General features: G+C 43.4%; 1 protein-coding gene across 2 annotated transcripts in view; it reads left to right on the top strand.

Moving 5' to 3' along the window:
* The window catches only part of ELMO2 (engulfment and cell motility 2), a 133,608-nt gene that overhangs the window by 103,967 nt on the left and 14,826 nt on the right, over nt 1-14,815 (top strand). For both annotated transcript variants that reach the window (XM_077459209.1, XM_077459208.1), the window contains 3 exons: nt 4,395-4,529; nt 10,395-10,499; nt 12,726-12,834. In XM_077459209.1, coding sequence (XP_077315335.1) covers nt 4,395-4,529; nt 10,395-10,499; nt 12,726-12,834 — 349 coding nt within the window. The remainder of the gene's footprint in view (nt 1-4,394; nt 4,530-10,394; nt 10,500-12,725; nt 12,835-14,815) is intronic.

Below are 14,815 nucleotides of genomic sequence, written 5' to 3'. Positions count from 1 at the left end.
CTGATCGGTCCACTGTTGTGAAAGGGGCCTAAAACAGTCACACAGATTCTACCTCTTATTTCCACCTACAGGTTAAAAAGGAAAGATCTGATTAGTTTCTCTGGATAACAAGAAGTCCTTATTATCAGAATCTTTTTATAGTTGAGACCTGGATTCAGAAAAACCTGTCCCTTGTAAAAATACAAACTGAAAGCCCACTTAAAGTGGTAGTAAATTTTCACTCAAGAAAAAAAAAAAATCCTCCTGCGGGGTAATATCATAATGTACTAGCACATTATGAAAGACTTACCTTAAAGCGGAGTTCCACCCAAAAATGTAACTTACGCTTTAAGGGAAGGTGACCCCCCCGACATGTCACATTTGGCATGTCATTTGTTTGGGGGGAGCGGAAACCCTCTAAAAAGAGGGTTCCAGCTCCCACTTCCTCCCGGGGCTCAGTGGAGCCGGAAGTCAGTTCACCTCTCCCCCCTCCCTCTCGGCAATCATCTGAGACACGTCAGCAGGTCATGCAGCTCGCAAATGCCTGGCTGTGAAGCCACAGCTGGGGGTGCCCACAGTGACAATGCCGGCGCTGCAGCTGCTGACTTAAATTTTTTTTTTTTTTAAGCGGAACTCCGCTTTAAAACGAATCCCTCCAGTGGCGCGTTGTTATCGCTGACAGGGCTTCCATCTTCACTCTTCCTTTAGGGTTTGCGGCCTCAGGCTGTTTGAATGGCCAAACCGTGATGATTATTTCTTTCGTGCAAACGCATGTGGGTCACAGCTTTGGCACAGAGCTCTGAAGGGACAGCATGGAGGATGCCATCCTTTCAGAGCGCATGTGCTGGTGATGTCATCACTTGCAGAAACAACAAATATCCCCTAAATGGTGCACATTTAGGAGATTTCCTTGTCCCTACATGTGAGCTTTATTATAAGCTTGCCTGTAAGTACAAGTGTCCAAATGGTGTTTACTACCGCTTTAATATTTGACTTCATATGTTGACTGCCATTGCTCAGATCAGCTTTGAGAGACTAAAGGCCTTTGCACACTTGCAGTATATGTAGGCAGTAATGTTTATTTTTCTTGCTTGTTGCTGAACGCATTAAAGCAATTGTATACCCCCCCCCACCGCATACTAGACAGGCCTCAGGAAGTATACAAGTAACCTTTACCTATAGCAAAGACATTATTTACTTGGTCAAAGCTGCAGAGTTTCTTTTTATATACAGACATGGGGGGGGGTTTCGGTAGAGGTGAACTAAGCCTTTAGCAAAAAAAACACTTAAGCTGGGTTCACAACTATGCAAATTGGATGTGGGTTTCTCCGCATCCAATTCGTATAGCAGGAGAATATGACCGGCTCTCTATGTAGCCTGATTTATATGTCTCCAGGGCGTCTGCGGAGCGCACTGCACTGTGCGACTTTGGCTCCATTTCAGGGCCGAATTCAGGCAAAAATTCTGCCCTGATTCTTCCCTGAAAAAGGGGACAGGAACAGACAGCGTTGCTGTGCGATCCGCAGCCGGTTTAGGTGTGAACCGAGCCTTACAGGACTCTTTCCTCCTCTGTTACTGCAGGGTAGAATTAATTTGTAGTCTTTTATATCTGTCTGGAGTTCAGCCTTAAAGTATAGTGCCTTGAAAAAGTATTCAAACCCCTTGAAATTTTCCACATTTTGTCATGTTAAAATCAAAAAGGTAAATGTATTTTATTGGGATTTTATGTGATAGACCAACACAAAGTGGCACATAATTGTGAAGTGGAAGGAAAATGATAAATGGTTTTCCCTTTTTTTTTATACAAATATCTGAAAAGTGTGGCGTGCATTTGTATTCAGCCCCTTTACTCTGATACCCCTAACTAGTATCTAGTGCAACCAATTGCCTTCAGAAGTCACCTAATTCGTATATAGAGTCCACTTGTGTGTGATTTAATCTCAGTATGATTACAGCTGTTCTGTGAAGCCCTCAGAGGTTTGATAGGGAACCTTAGTGAACAAACAGCATCATGAAGGCCAAGGAACACACCAGACAGGTCAGGGATAAAGTTGTGGAGAACTTTAAAGCAGGGTTAGGTTATAAGAAAAATCCCAAGTTTTGAACATCTCACGGAGCACTGTTCAGTCCATCATCTGAAAATGTAAAGAGTATGGCACAACTGCAAACCTACCAAGACATGGCCGTCCCCCTAAACTGACAGGCCGGGCAATTAGAGCATTAAAGCGGGAGTCCACCGGGACTCCGCGTTTTTTTTTTTTTTTTTTTAAAGCCAGCAGCTACAAATACTGCAGCTGCTGACTTTTAAATAGTGACACTTACCTGTCCAGCGCGCCCGCGATGTCGGCACCCGAAGCCGATCGCTCGCTCGTCTGGCGGGTCCTGCCGCCGCCATCTTGGGTATGGGAATCAGGAAATGGAGCCTTTCGGCTTCATTTCCCGGTTCCCTACTGCACATGCGCGAGCCGCGCGGCACAATCCGGACGTCCCCGCTGCCTCTGGGAGCTGTGTGTTTCCCAGCAGGCAGCGGGGCACTTGCTGAAGGGGGCGGGCGCTTGCGGAAAGGGGCGTAACGTACGCCCCTTTCCGCAGAGAGCTAGCCCGGAAGTGGGTGCAGTTACCTGGATTATCCAGGTAACTGCACCCCCCTCCCCCCTGAAAGGTGCCGATTGTGGCGCCGGAGGGGGGGGGGATTCCGATGAGCGGAGGTCCATTTTAGGGTGGACCTCCGCTTTAATCAGAGAAGCTGCCAAGAGGCCCAGAGATCCACAGCTTAGGTGGGAGAATCTGTCCATAGGACAACTATTATTCGTGCACTACACAAATCTGGCCTTTATGGAAGAGTGGCAAGAAGAAATCCATTGTTGAAAGAAAGCCATAAGAAATCCTGTTTGCAGTTTGTGAGAAGCCATGTGGAGGACACAGCAAACATGTGGAAGAAGGAACTCCGGTCAGATGAGACCGAAATTGAACCTTTTGACCTAAAAGCAAAACGCTATGTGTGGTGTAAAACTAACACTGCACATCACCCTAGACCAGTCTTTCTCAACCTTTTCAACACAGAGGAACCCTTGAAATAGTCTTGCGGTCTCGGGGAAACCCCTGCTAAAAATTAGAAGTCTACAACTCATGATACATTAGTGTGATGGTCAGTCGGAAAATTGGTCCTTACACTTCTGGTCATTGGGAAGCATTACCTCCTTACAGATAGTTAAAAAGATCAATGGTGTTGGTGGGAACTTATCTGAGAGGCAGAAATTTCCCAATGCTGAAGGAACCCCTAGCAACCTCTGGAGGAACCCTAGTTGAGAATCACTGCCCTAAACACACCATCCCCACTGTGAAACATGGTGGTGGCAGCATCATTGTGTGGGGATTCTTTTCTTCAGCAGGGACAGGGAAGCTGGTCAGAGTTGATTGGAAGATGGACAGAGCCAAATACAATCTTAGATGAAAAGACTTGAGACTGGGGCAGAGGTTCACCTTCCAGCAGTACAACAACCCTAAACATACAGCCCGACCCACAATTAAATGGGGTAGGTCAAAGCATATTCATGTGTTAGAAAGGCCCCGTCAGAGTCCAGACCTAAATCCAATTGAGAATCTGTGGCAAGTCATGAAAATTGTTGTTTACAGACACTCTCCATCCAATCTGACAGAGCTTGAGCTATTTTGCAAAGAAGAATGGGCAAAAATGTCACTCTCTAGATGGTAGAGACATTATGAAAAGACTTGCAGCTGTAATTGCAGTTAAAGGTGGTTCTACAAAGTATTGACCCGGGAGGGCTGTATACAAATGAACGCCACACTTTTCACATATTTATTTGTAAAACCTTTTGAAACCCATTTATCATTTTCCTTCCACTTCACAATTATGTGCCACTTTGTGTTGGTCTATCACATAAAATCTCAATAAAATACATTTACGTTTTTGGTTGTAACATGACAAAATGTGGAAAATGTCAAGGGGTATGAATACTTTTTCAAGGCTCTGTAAACCTGTGGTTTGGCCATTCAGGGCAAAGAAATGGGTGTACTTAACTGCTGCCCTCCTCTACAGCACATTGCTTAGGGTAAAGAGAGAAGAAACCAAATGCAAGTTACAGGACCCGAATTACATAACACTTACACAAGGCCAAGGACTGTTCCCTGTCCCATGGGACAGTGCTGGGTGCCTGATGAACATTCCTCTGTCATGACATAACTTCACTGTCATGTGGTAAGTCACATGCTTCCCATACCCAGAAGTATCAGGTATTTCTGTTTGCTGCTGGTGTCTAACTGAAGCAGCTGTGAGGCAATAAGAAGGTAGGTATGTGCAGTCCTGGAGGATGAAGAACCTATTGTTTACTTCTGTATTATGGGTTACTGCCAGAAAGTCTCTTATATAACCAATGCTTTTTCAACATTTTCAGGCCCAGAGAGACATCATATTTGAATTAAGAAGAATTGCATTTGATGCAGAGACCGATGGGAGCGGAGTGTCAGGCACTGGGACAGAAAAGCGCAAGGCCATGTACAGCAAGGACTACAAGATGCTGGGCTTCACTGTGAGTTTGCGGCCTACGTTTACACAAAGCTTTCAGTGTACAAACCTTCCCTCACATTCTTTATTTATAGATGGCTAGATTTAGACAGGTAAAATTGTAGCCCTGTGTATATATTAAGATTTGGCTAATAGATTTGGCTAATAGTGTCCACGTTTTCTTGTCATTTAATGTAGATGTGAATCCCCTTCCTGACCAGAGCACTTTTTGCGATTTGGCACTGCGTCACTTTAACTGACAAATGTGTGGTCATGCGGTGTTGCACCCAAACAAAATTCACATCCTTTTTTCCCCTCACAAACAAAGCTTTCTTTTAGTGGTATTTGATCACCTCTGCAGTTTTTGTAGCAGTGCTGGTTGGGTAGGTAGGTAGTGATGATGCTATGTAGTAGAAGGTAGCAGTGCAGGGTAGGTAGGTAGTTATGGTGCTTTGTAGTAGAAGGTAGCAGGGTAGGTAGGTAGTGATGGTGCTGTGTAGTAGAAGGTAACAGGGTAGGTAGGTAGTGATGGTGCTGTGTAGTAGGAGGCAGTGCAGAATAGGTAAGTAGTGATGGTGCTGTGTAGTAAAAGGTGGCAGAGCAGGGTAGGTAGGTAGTGATGGTGCTGTGTAGTAGAAGGTGGCAGTGCAGGGTAGGTAGGTAGGTAGTGATGGTGCTCTGTGCTGGCAGTGCAGTGCAGGGTAGGTAGGTAGGTGGTGATGGTGCTCCATGCTGTTAGTGCAGGTTAGGTAGGTAGGTGGTGATGGTGCTCTGTTTTCGTTTACTTTTTGCTATAATAAATATACCCCAAAAATATATTTTTTTTCCTCAGTTTAGGCCGATACGTATTCTACATATTTTTGATAATAAAAATCCCAATAAGTGTATAGTGATTGGTTTGTGCAAAAGTTATAACGTCTACAAAATAGGGGATATGAAACAGAAAAACAAAGGAAATGCGCCTCTAAGTGTAGAATTAAAAGCTGTTTCATTTCCCCAAAAAGGGTTAAAAACACTTACAAGATATGTGGACTGGCAGAGCATATCATTAATATTAATGTAGGTGGTCCGGCATGAAGGCGGTGGTCACTGGCGTATACAAGTTCTTGAGGCTGTGTGTATTCCCTACACCATAAGAATGATCATAGCGGCTGTTCCGCCACTTGATCGTTCTTACAGTAAAACGATCTCTGCTTCCCAGCTGAGGTGGCACAGTTTGTTTGAATGCAGAGGCCGGGCGTGGAGTCCCCTCTCACCACCCTCCGGTGCTTCTACCGACTCACCACTTCCATCGGTGAGTCGGAGTCAGGATCCGCGGGCCCTGGGTGGTGACCATAGAGATTTCCATAGAGTCTCTATGATCTTTCGGAAGGCCGGGCGCGGTGTTATGATATCACTCCCAGCCTCTGTATTCAGACAAACGGTGCCACCTCGGCTGGGAAGCCGAGATCGTTTTATTTGTTTTTTTAATTTCATGCTTCCCAGCCTAGAGGTGAGATGTGAGGTCATATTGACCCCTTATCTCATTGTAAAGAGGACCGATCGTGCCATATTCCTATTACAAGGGATGTTTACATTTCTTGTAATAGGAATAAAAGTGATCAAATAAAAATTTTTTTTTTTAAACGTGTCAAACTAAAAAAAAAAAAAAATAGCAATAAAAAAATAAATAAATTTGAATGCGCCCCTGTCCCCGTGTGTTCGTACTCAGAAGCAAATGCATACGCAAGTCCTGCCCACATATGAAAACGGTGTTCCAATCACACATGTGAGATATCGCCAAGAACGAGCAACCGCAATAATTCTAGCCCCATACCTCCTCTGTAACGCAAAACATTTTAAAGCGTCACCTATGGGGATTTTTAAGTACCAAAGTTTGGCGCCATTCCACAAGTGTGTGCAATTTTGAAGCGTGACATGTTTGGTATCTATTTACTCGGCATAACTTCATCTTTTACATAATGGAAAAAAAATGGCCTAACTTTACTGTTTTTTTTGTTTTGTTTTTTAAGCACAAAACAGCTTTTTTTTTTCCCCAAAAAAAGCGTAAAATTGCTGCGCAAATACCGTGCAGTTGCACGGCTGCCATTGTATTCTCTAGGGTCTTTGCTAAAAAAAAAATATATATATAATGTTTTGGGGTTCTATGTAATTTTATAGCAAAAAAATATGCTTTTTACATGTAGGAGAGAAATGTCAGAATTGGCCTGGTAGGCAAGTGGTTACCAAACTCGGTATCGTTCATTTAGGAGTTGCATCTTCTTTAAAGCTGAACGTCAGGATTTCTCTTACAAGAATTAGATTCTCATTAAGTGTTGGGGTGGAGGAATAAGCTATAATATTTGCTTCCTCCTTGCCCCAGCAATCTTTCAACACCCTGGGAGGCTGATCCATCAAAGCCTTTCCTCTTGTGTGCTGTGGCTGGTGGTCACATTGTGACGTCATCATGTAAAATGCAGGACATTGCCCGTTACAATGCAGTTTAATCCCATCCACAACTCGTTGGCGCAAGCAGGAAATTGCTGGCTGCCCAGGGAGTGAGGAATAAGCTTATTTCTCAACTCCTAGACTTAAAGTGATTGTAAGGTTGTTATTTTATTTTATTAAAGTAACATACGTGTTACACTTACCTGTTTGTGTGAAGTGGTTTTGCACAGAGCAGCTCCAATCCTCCTCTTTCTTGGGTCCCCCCCACTTGTGCTCCTAGCTCCACCCACCCGCTGAGTGCCCCTATAGCAAGTTGCTTGCTATGGGGGCATTTGTGCATGCTCGCTCCCAAGCCCTGCTCTGTGTCTATAGGACACACAGAGTGGGCCTCGTCCCTACCCTTGCTCCCTCGTCACTCTCTGATTGACAGCAGTTGTTGCTGCTGTATATGAGCCAGTGAGGAGCGAGAGAGCCTTGGCTCTCATGCACATCGCTGGATTGAGATCGGTCTTGAGAATGTATTTGCGGGGGGGGGGGGGGGGTAATGCTGCACAAAGAAGGTTTTTTACTTTTTGAATTCAGTAAGACACTTTTCACACTGAGGCGTTTTGCAGGCGCTACAGCGCTAAAAATAGCGTCCTGAAAGAGCCACTCATCACACTCCAGTGTGAAAGCCTGAGGGCTGTCACACTTGGAGCGGTGTGCTGGCAGGACGGTAAAAAAAGTCCTGCTAGCAGCATCTTTGGAGCGGTGTGTATATCACTCCTTCAACACTCCTGCCCATCGAAATGAATGCAGCGCTTTGTGGTGGTTTTAACCCTTTCACGCCCACTAGCAGGGGGGTAAATCCGCCCCTGCTTAGCGGACGAATACCACTGATAAAAGAACGGTAAAGCGCAGCTAAAAATAGCGCTGTCTTACCTCCGGCGCCCGCACCGCCCCATTGTGAAAGGGGCCTTAGGTAAAAATACCTTCTGCCCTTAACATTTATTTTAATAAGCAGAGCAGGGGTAGAGGGGGCACTGCTTGGGTATTTTATTTATTTTTTTAATCCCAGAGCGTGGGGAAATGTATAGGTCGTATGACTTCAGGCAGCGCTCCTTGTGAAATGTATGCAAATTACCCTCTCGAATAAGTGAAAGTGCTTATGGGTAATGACTCGTTAATGTGGCAGCTTAGTAGGTGAATGCCCTATAAGAGTGATTGGGGCATACGTTACTGGTGCTGGTATTAATCACAATTTTTATTGCAATGCACTAGGAACCTTTCCTTAGTTCTTAGTTTCATATATATGTGTGTGTGTGTGTGTGTGTGTGTGTGTGTGTGTGTGTGTGTGTGTGTGTGTGTGTGTGTGTGTTTATTATTCATGTTCTTTTGACAGGTTTACAAAATAATTCTGTAATTATTACAAAGTATGTGCGTTTAGTGTTGAGTTGTACATCATTGCATTTCATTTTACCTGCAAGTCTTATTCCTGCGGACATATGTTAACATTTAACATTTTATCATTCTTAGACTATTGCCATAGTAACAGTATGAATAATAGTATGCAGAAATAGTAGCTGCTTGCCCATTCCGTTCTAGGTTCAATATAGGAAATAAATTTGACTTCACAGAATAGGCACATTAGAAAGTATAATTCAGTTTTATCCCGTGGCCCTTGTGAAATGGATAGGCATGAATTTAATTCAGTTCTGAGCTGCCGGATTGTTGATGTCACACAAGTGATCTTAACCCTGGCAGGCAGGCTTTTATCATAAGGATCGATAAAAGACTGCTTGCCAGTCTCTTTAGAATTGCTCCCTCGCTAGCGTGGCCAGTGACATGTTTTTCCCTCTCTACCCCGTTGCAGTTGAGGAAGAATCGGCAGTGTTTAAAGCCAGTGAGGGAGCAATTACATAGAGTTACATGGAAGGCTCTGATGAGTTGCTCTTGTGACATCAGCAGTGGCGGCCCATCCATAGGGGGCGCACGGGTGCTGCCCCCTAAAGCAGTCACAAAGTAAAAAAAATGTTCTTTAAGTGCACTGTGATCGGGTGCCGGACATAGTGCACTATGGGAAGCTCCACGTCAATGCAATCATGAGATTGCAGACGAGGCGCTTCATTTGCAGAAATTTGACCTGCTTTGCGACGCATTCCAAAGCAGTATTACTACAGGCGGGAGCTTTGTTGTTCAAGTTAAGAGGTTACTTCCGGTTTCCCTGTTCCAGTGACATCGGCAGCTCTGTGAAACGCAAAGCCTGATCGTAGCTGCCTGTAAGGTAAGTGAGGCTACATTTGATGGGGGCACGGTGAGGCTGCATTTGATAGGGCAGGGTGAGGCTGCGTATGATGGGGCACAGTGAGGCTGCATTTGATGGGGCACAGTGAGACTTCATATGATGGGGCATAATGAGGCTGCGTATGATGGGGCACAATGAGGCTGCATATGATGGGGCATTAGGAGGCTGCGTATGATGGGGCACAATGAGGCTGCATATGATGGGGCAGAGTGAGGCGGCATTTGATGAGGCGGCATTTGATGAGGCAGAGTGAGGCTGCATATGATGGGGCACGGTGAGGCTGCATATGATGGGGCACGGTGAGGCTGCATATGATGGGGCACGGTGAGGCTGCATATGATGGGGCACGTTGAGGCTGCATATGATGGGGCACGTTGAGGCTGCATATGATGGGGCACGTTGAGGCTGCATATGATGGGGCACGTTGAGGCTGCATATGATGGGGCACGTTGAGGCTGCATATGATGGGGCACGTTGAGGCTGCATATGATGGGGCACGTTGAGGCTGCATATGATGGGGCACGTTGAGGCTGCATATGATGGGGCACGTTGAGGCTGCATATGATGGGGCAGAGTGAGGCTGCATATGATGGGGCAGAGTGAGGCTGCATATGATGGGGCAGAGTGAGGCTGCATATGATGGGGCACAGTGAGGCTGCATATGATGGGGCACAGTGAGGCTGAATTTGATGGGGCACGGTGAGGCTGAATTTGATGGGGCACAGTGAGGCTCATCCCCACTCCCTTCCTGACAAACTCTCACGAGAGTGAGCTGTGCTGGTTGTCATAAGCATAGGCTGAAGATTTAATAGATGGAAAGATGAAAAAAATCACGGAAGTTCCGCTTTAAACAAGCATAGTCTGTCTCCCATAGCTTGTATGTATCAGTACCCATGTATTATAGATGCAATGTCCCCACAATCCATCATTGTGTGGATACTTTTATTTAGGCTTTACTGATACCAGTCATTGAGGATAAACTCCATAAGTGAATGTGCAAGCAACTGGTAAGGGTTTAAGTTAAACCCTTTTTTGTTCTTAGTAGGTAGATGGTTCTTCCTGCAAAGTAAATGAGTGGTAAACACCCGATAAACACAGATCATCCCTGATTTGGTCACTGATCTGCAGTGCTGATAGAACTAGATTATGGAGCTATAACATAAAATCTTTCTCTTTCAGAATCATGTGAACCCAGCTCTGGATTTCATTCAGACACCCCCGGGTATGCTGGCTCTTGACAATATGCTGTACCTGGCAAAATTCCACCAGGACACCTACGTACGGGTGAGTCTTGTTACAGCCCTGCCAGTTCTGTCTTCACAGTAGAGGAACTTTTCTCCTTTTAAATAGTTTTCAGGAAGGTTGTTTTCAAAATGAACCTGCAGATCCTAAATGTGTCGGTAAACTTTTATTATATTTGCCACTTGCAGCCAGGAGGTTGTGAACTCGGTCTGCTTTTCCATTCTGCCTTTTTCCATTATGCTGATAACCGAAGTAGTCTGGTGTCATTTCATTTTCAGCTATTCAAGTCATTCATAACCCATGCACTTCCCAACTTGATTCAGGATCCTTACTCAAGGGTCTACAGGCTGCTGGTACCTGCCCTAATATGCCTGTACGTGGGACAGAACCTACATTTATTCCTCCACTCCACATAAAAATGGAGTCCGCAGCTGAAATCTTTACAGATACGTGGCCAGTTTATTTCTTCCTGTCCCCGTTAATGTACCATAGAAACATGGGAACAGCCTCTACAGTGTACAGAGCATGCTGTAACCAAGAATAGTGAGCATCTTCTTTGCTTCTCTGCCTGCTTTCTCTGTAGTATAGGTCAGATGTAGTGCAAGGCTATCTTTTTTTCAAGATTGCAATGCTCTCCATCTACTAACACCACTCGGTTTCGGTAGCTTTTGCTTCCTCAAACGCCAACACAATGCAATTTAAAGTACCATATTTATCGGCGTATAACACGCACAGGCGTATAACACGCACAGGCGTATAACACGCACAGGCGTATAACAGGTACTTTAACTTTAAGAGTTAACCTGCATGGTACACTAAGCCCCCTGCAAAACACACAGACCCCCTGCAAAACACACAGACCCCCTGCAAAACACACAGACCCCCTGCAAAACACACAGACCCCCTGCAAAACACACAGACCCCCTGCATAACACACAGACCCCCTGCATAACACACAGACCCCCTGCATAACACACAGCCCACCACATAGTACACAGACCCCCCCCCCCATAGTACACTCATACTCATACACCACTCCTCCTGTGTCACTCATTGTAAATCAAAGCTTCTAAATACCTCCATTAACACCGGGGATCCGGTCATGTGACTGCTCTCCTGTCTTTCATTGATGGTCACATGACCGCTATCCTCCTTCAATCAAAAGCTATACTTGAGAAGGAGGTGGAGCGGGAGGAGGAGAGCGGCCAGAACGAGCAGCGGTAATAGAGGGATTTTAGAGGCTTAGATTTACATACACAGGAGGACCAGTATATTAGAAAGGGCTGGCAGTAATGTTTTCTGAAGTTTAAAGTATGCTGGCAGCACACTCCCAGGGCCAGGAGAGGCAGGGAGGCCTGACACCCTCCCAATGGGTGACCGCCCGATGACCAACCGGTGTATAACATGCAGGCACAATTTACCCTCTGTTTTCAGGGTAATAAAGTGTTATACACCGATAAATACGGTATATCAAATCCAAGAACAAAAATTTTATATATTGCAGTTTACCAATCCCTAGATGTGGTGAGTGCATTCTTTTTCTATTTCAGACTAAGAACATTTTCTGCAAGTACAGAAATAGCTGTTCATTCTGATAGAAATGCAAAAATACTGTTCTTCCGTAGACACAGTATAGTGGGTTACTGTCGTTGCTCTCGGACGGGACGTGTGTTACTGCCAGGTGACAATAAAGGAAAAAAGCCTGTAAAAGGAAATGTAATGCTGCCACCACATCTAGGGATTGTAAGCTGTAGTGTTTTCATTTTTTGTTGGGTTTAGTTTTACTTTAAACCCTTGTCTCGATCTCTCATGAGATACAACATTGTGATGAGCTCTGCAAATTCCCATATCGTATAATATTCCTATGCTGTCTGTCTTACCTACAATGTACAATACTATCTTTGGCCACATTCCCCAAAGTCTGCTGCATATTTCACAACCAGCAAGTTCAATAAACCTCTAACCCTCCCTGCGTCTTTCCATCCATCTGTCAGAAACAACTGGATTGTAGACCTCCTCACCACCACCCAGTCAATGCACCATCTCCTATGGGGCCTACCCTTCCCAAATATGGGGCATATTAAGTCCATAATACATATGGGATATTACACAATATTCATAATTCTGACGCATTCTATTTTTCCAACAATTTTTGTTTGCTGCTCACTTGTATTCTACATTTTTAATTTGAGTGAATTTCTCTTGTCTGTTTCTGTTCACTGTGTGAGCCATAAAATGTTCTTCTTGTTGCACTTTGGTGTTCTGCAGATTGTGTTGGAGAATAGCAGTAGGGAAGATAAGCATGAATGTCCATTTGGACGCAGCGCCATTGAACTGACTAAGATGTTATGCGAGATACTTCAGGTTGGAGAATTGCGTAAGTATAATGACAATCGCTAGTAACATTTCCCATTTATTACCATGCTAAGTATAATGAGATTCGCTAATAACGTTCCCCATTTATTGCCATGCTAACTGTAATGACATTCGCTAATAACTTTACCCATTTATTATCATGCTAAGTATAATGACATTCGCTAGTAACATTTCCCATTTATTACCATGCTAAGTATAATGACATTCGCTAGTAACATTCCCCATTTATTACCATGCTAAGTATAATGACATTCGCTAGTAACATTCCCCATTTATTGCCATGCTAAGTATGACATTCTCTAGTAACGTTGCCCATTTATTACCAGGCTAAGTATAATGACATTCGCTGGTAACATTTCCCATTTATTACCATGCTAAGTATAATGACATTCGCTAGTAACATTTCCCATTTATTACCATGCTAAGTATAATGACGTTCGCTAGTAACATTCCCCATTTATTACCATGCTAAGTATAATCACATTCGCTAGTAACATTTCCGATTTATTATCATGCTAAGTATAATCACATTCGCTAGTAACATTCCCCATTTATTGCCATGCTAAGTATAATGAAATTCTCTAGTAATGTTGCCCATTTATTACCAGGCTAAGTATAATGACATTCGCTAGTAACATTGCCCATTTATTACCAGGCTAAGCATAATGACATTCGCTAGTAACATTTCCCATTTATTACCATGCTAAGTATAATGACATTCGCTAGTAACATTCCCCATTTATTGCCATGCTAAGTATGACATTCTCTAGTAACGTTGCCCATTTATTACCAGGCTAAGTATAATGACATTCGCTAGTAACATTTCCCATTTATTGCCATGCTAAGTATAATGACATTCGCTAGTAACATTCCCCATTTATTGCCATGCTAAGTATAATGACATTCGCTAGTAACATTTCCCATTTATTACCATGCTAAGTATAATGACATTCGCTAGTAACATTCCCCATTTATTGCCATGCTAAGTATGACATTCTCTAGTAACGTTGCCCATTTATTACCAGGCTAAGTATAATGACATTCGCTGGTAACATTTCCCATTTATTACCATGCTAAGTATAATGACATTCGCTAGTAACATTTCCCATTTATTACCATGCTAAGTATAATGACGTTCGCTAGTAACATTCCCCATTTATTACCATGCTAAGTATAATCACATTCGCTAGTAACATTTCCGATTTATTATCATGCTAAGTATAATCACATTCGCTAGTAACATTCCCCATTTATTGCCATGCTAAGTATAATGAAATTCTCTAGTAATGTTGCCCATTTATTACCAGGCTAAGTATAATGACATTCGCTAGTAACATTGCCCATTTATTACCAGGCTAAGCATAATGACATTCGCTAGTAACATTTCCCATTTATTACCATGCTAAGTATAATGACATTCGCTAGTAACATTCCCCATTTATTGCCATGCTAAGTATGACATTCTCTAGTAACGTTGCCCATTTATTACCAGGCTAAGTATAATGACATTCGCTAGTAACATTTCCCATTTATTGCCATGCTAAGTATAATGACATTCGCTAGTAACATTCCCCATTTATTGCCATGCTAAGTATAATGACATTCGCTAGTAACATTTCCCATTTATTACCATGCTAAGTATAATGACATTCGCTAGTAACATTCCCCATTTATTGCCATGCTAAGTATGACATTCTCTAGTAACGTTGCCCATTTATTACCAGGCTAAGTATAATGACATTCGCTAGTAACATTTCCCATTTATTGCCATGCTAAGTATAATGACATTCGCTAGTAACATTCCCCATTTATTGCCATGCTAAGTATAATGAAATTCTCTAGTAATGTTGCCCATTTATTACCAGGCTAAGTATAATGACATTCGCTAGTAACATTGCCCATTTATTACCAGGCTAAGCATAATGACATTCGCTAGTAACATTTCCCATTTATTACCATGCTAAGTATAATGACATTCGCTA

Source organism: Lithobates pipiens, unplaced genomic scaffold (assembly GCF_037356315.1).
Source record: "Lithobates pipiens isolate NorthernLeopardFrog02 unplaced genomic scaffold, aLitPip1_a1.2 Scaffold_28, whole genome shotgun sequence".
In the NCBI taxonomy this organism is placed as follows: domain Eukaryota; kingdom Metazoa; phylum Chordata; class Amphibia; order Anura; family Ranidae; genus Lithobates; species Lithobates pipiens.
This window is presented reverse-complemented; position numbering and strand designations above follow the sequence as displayed.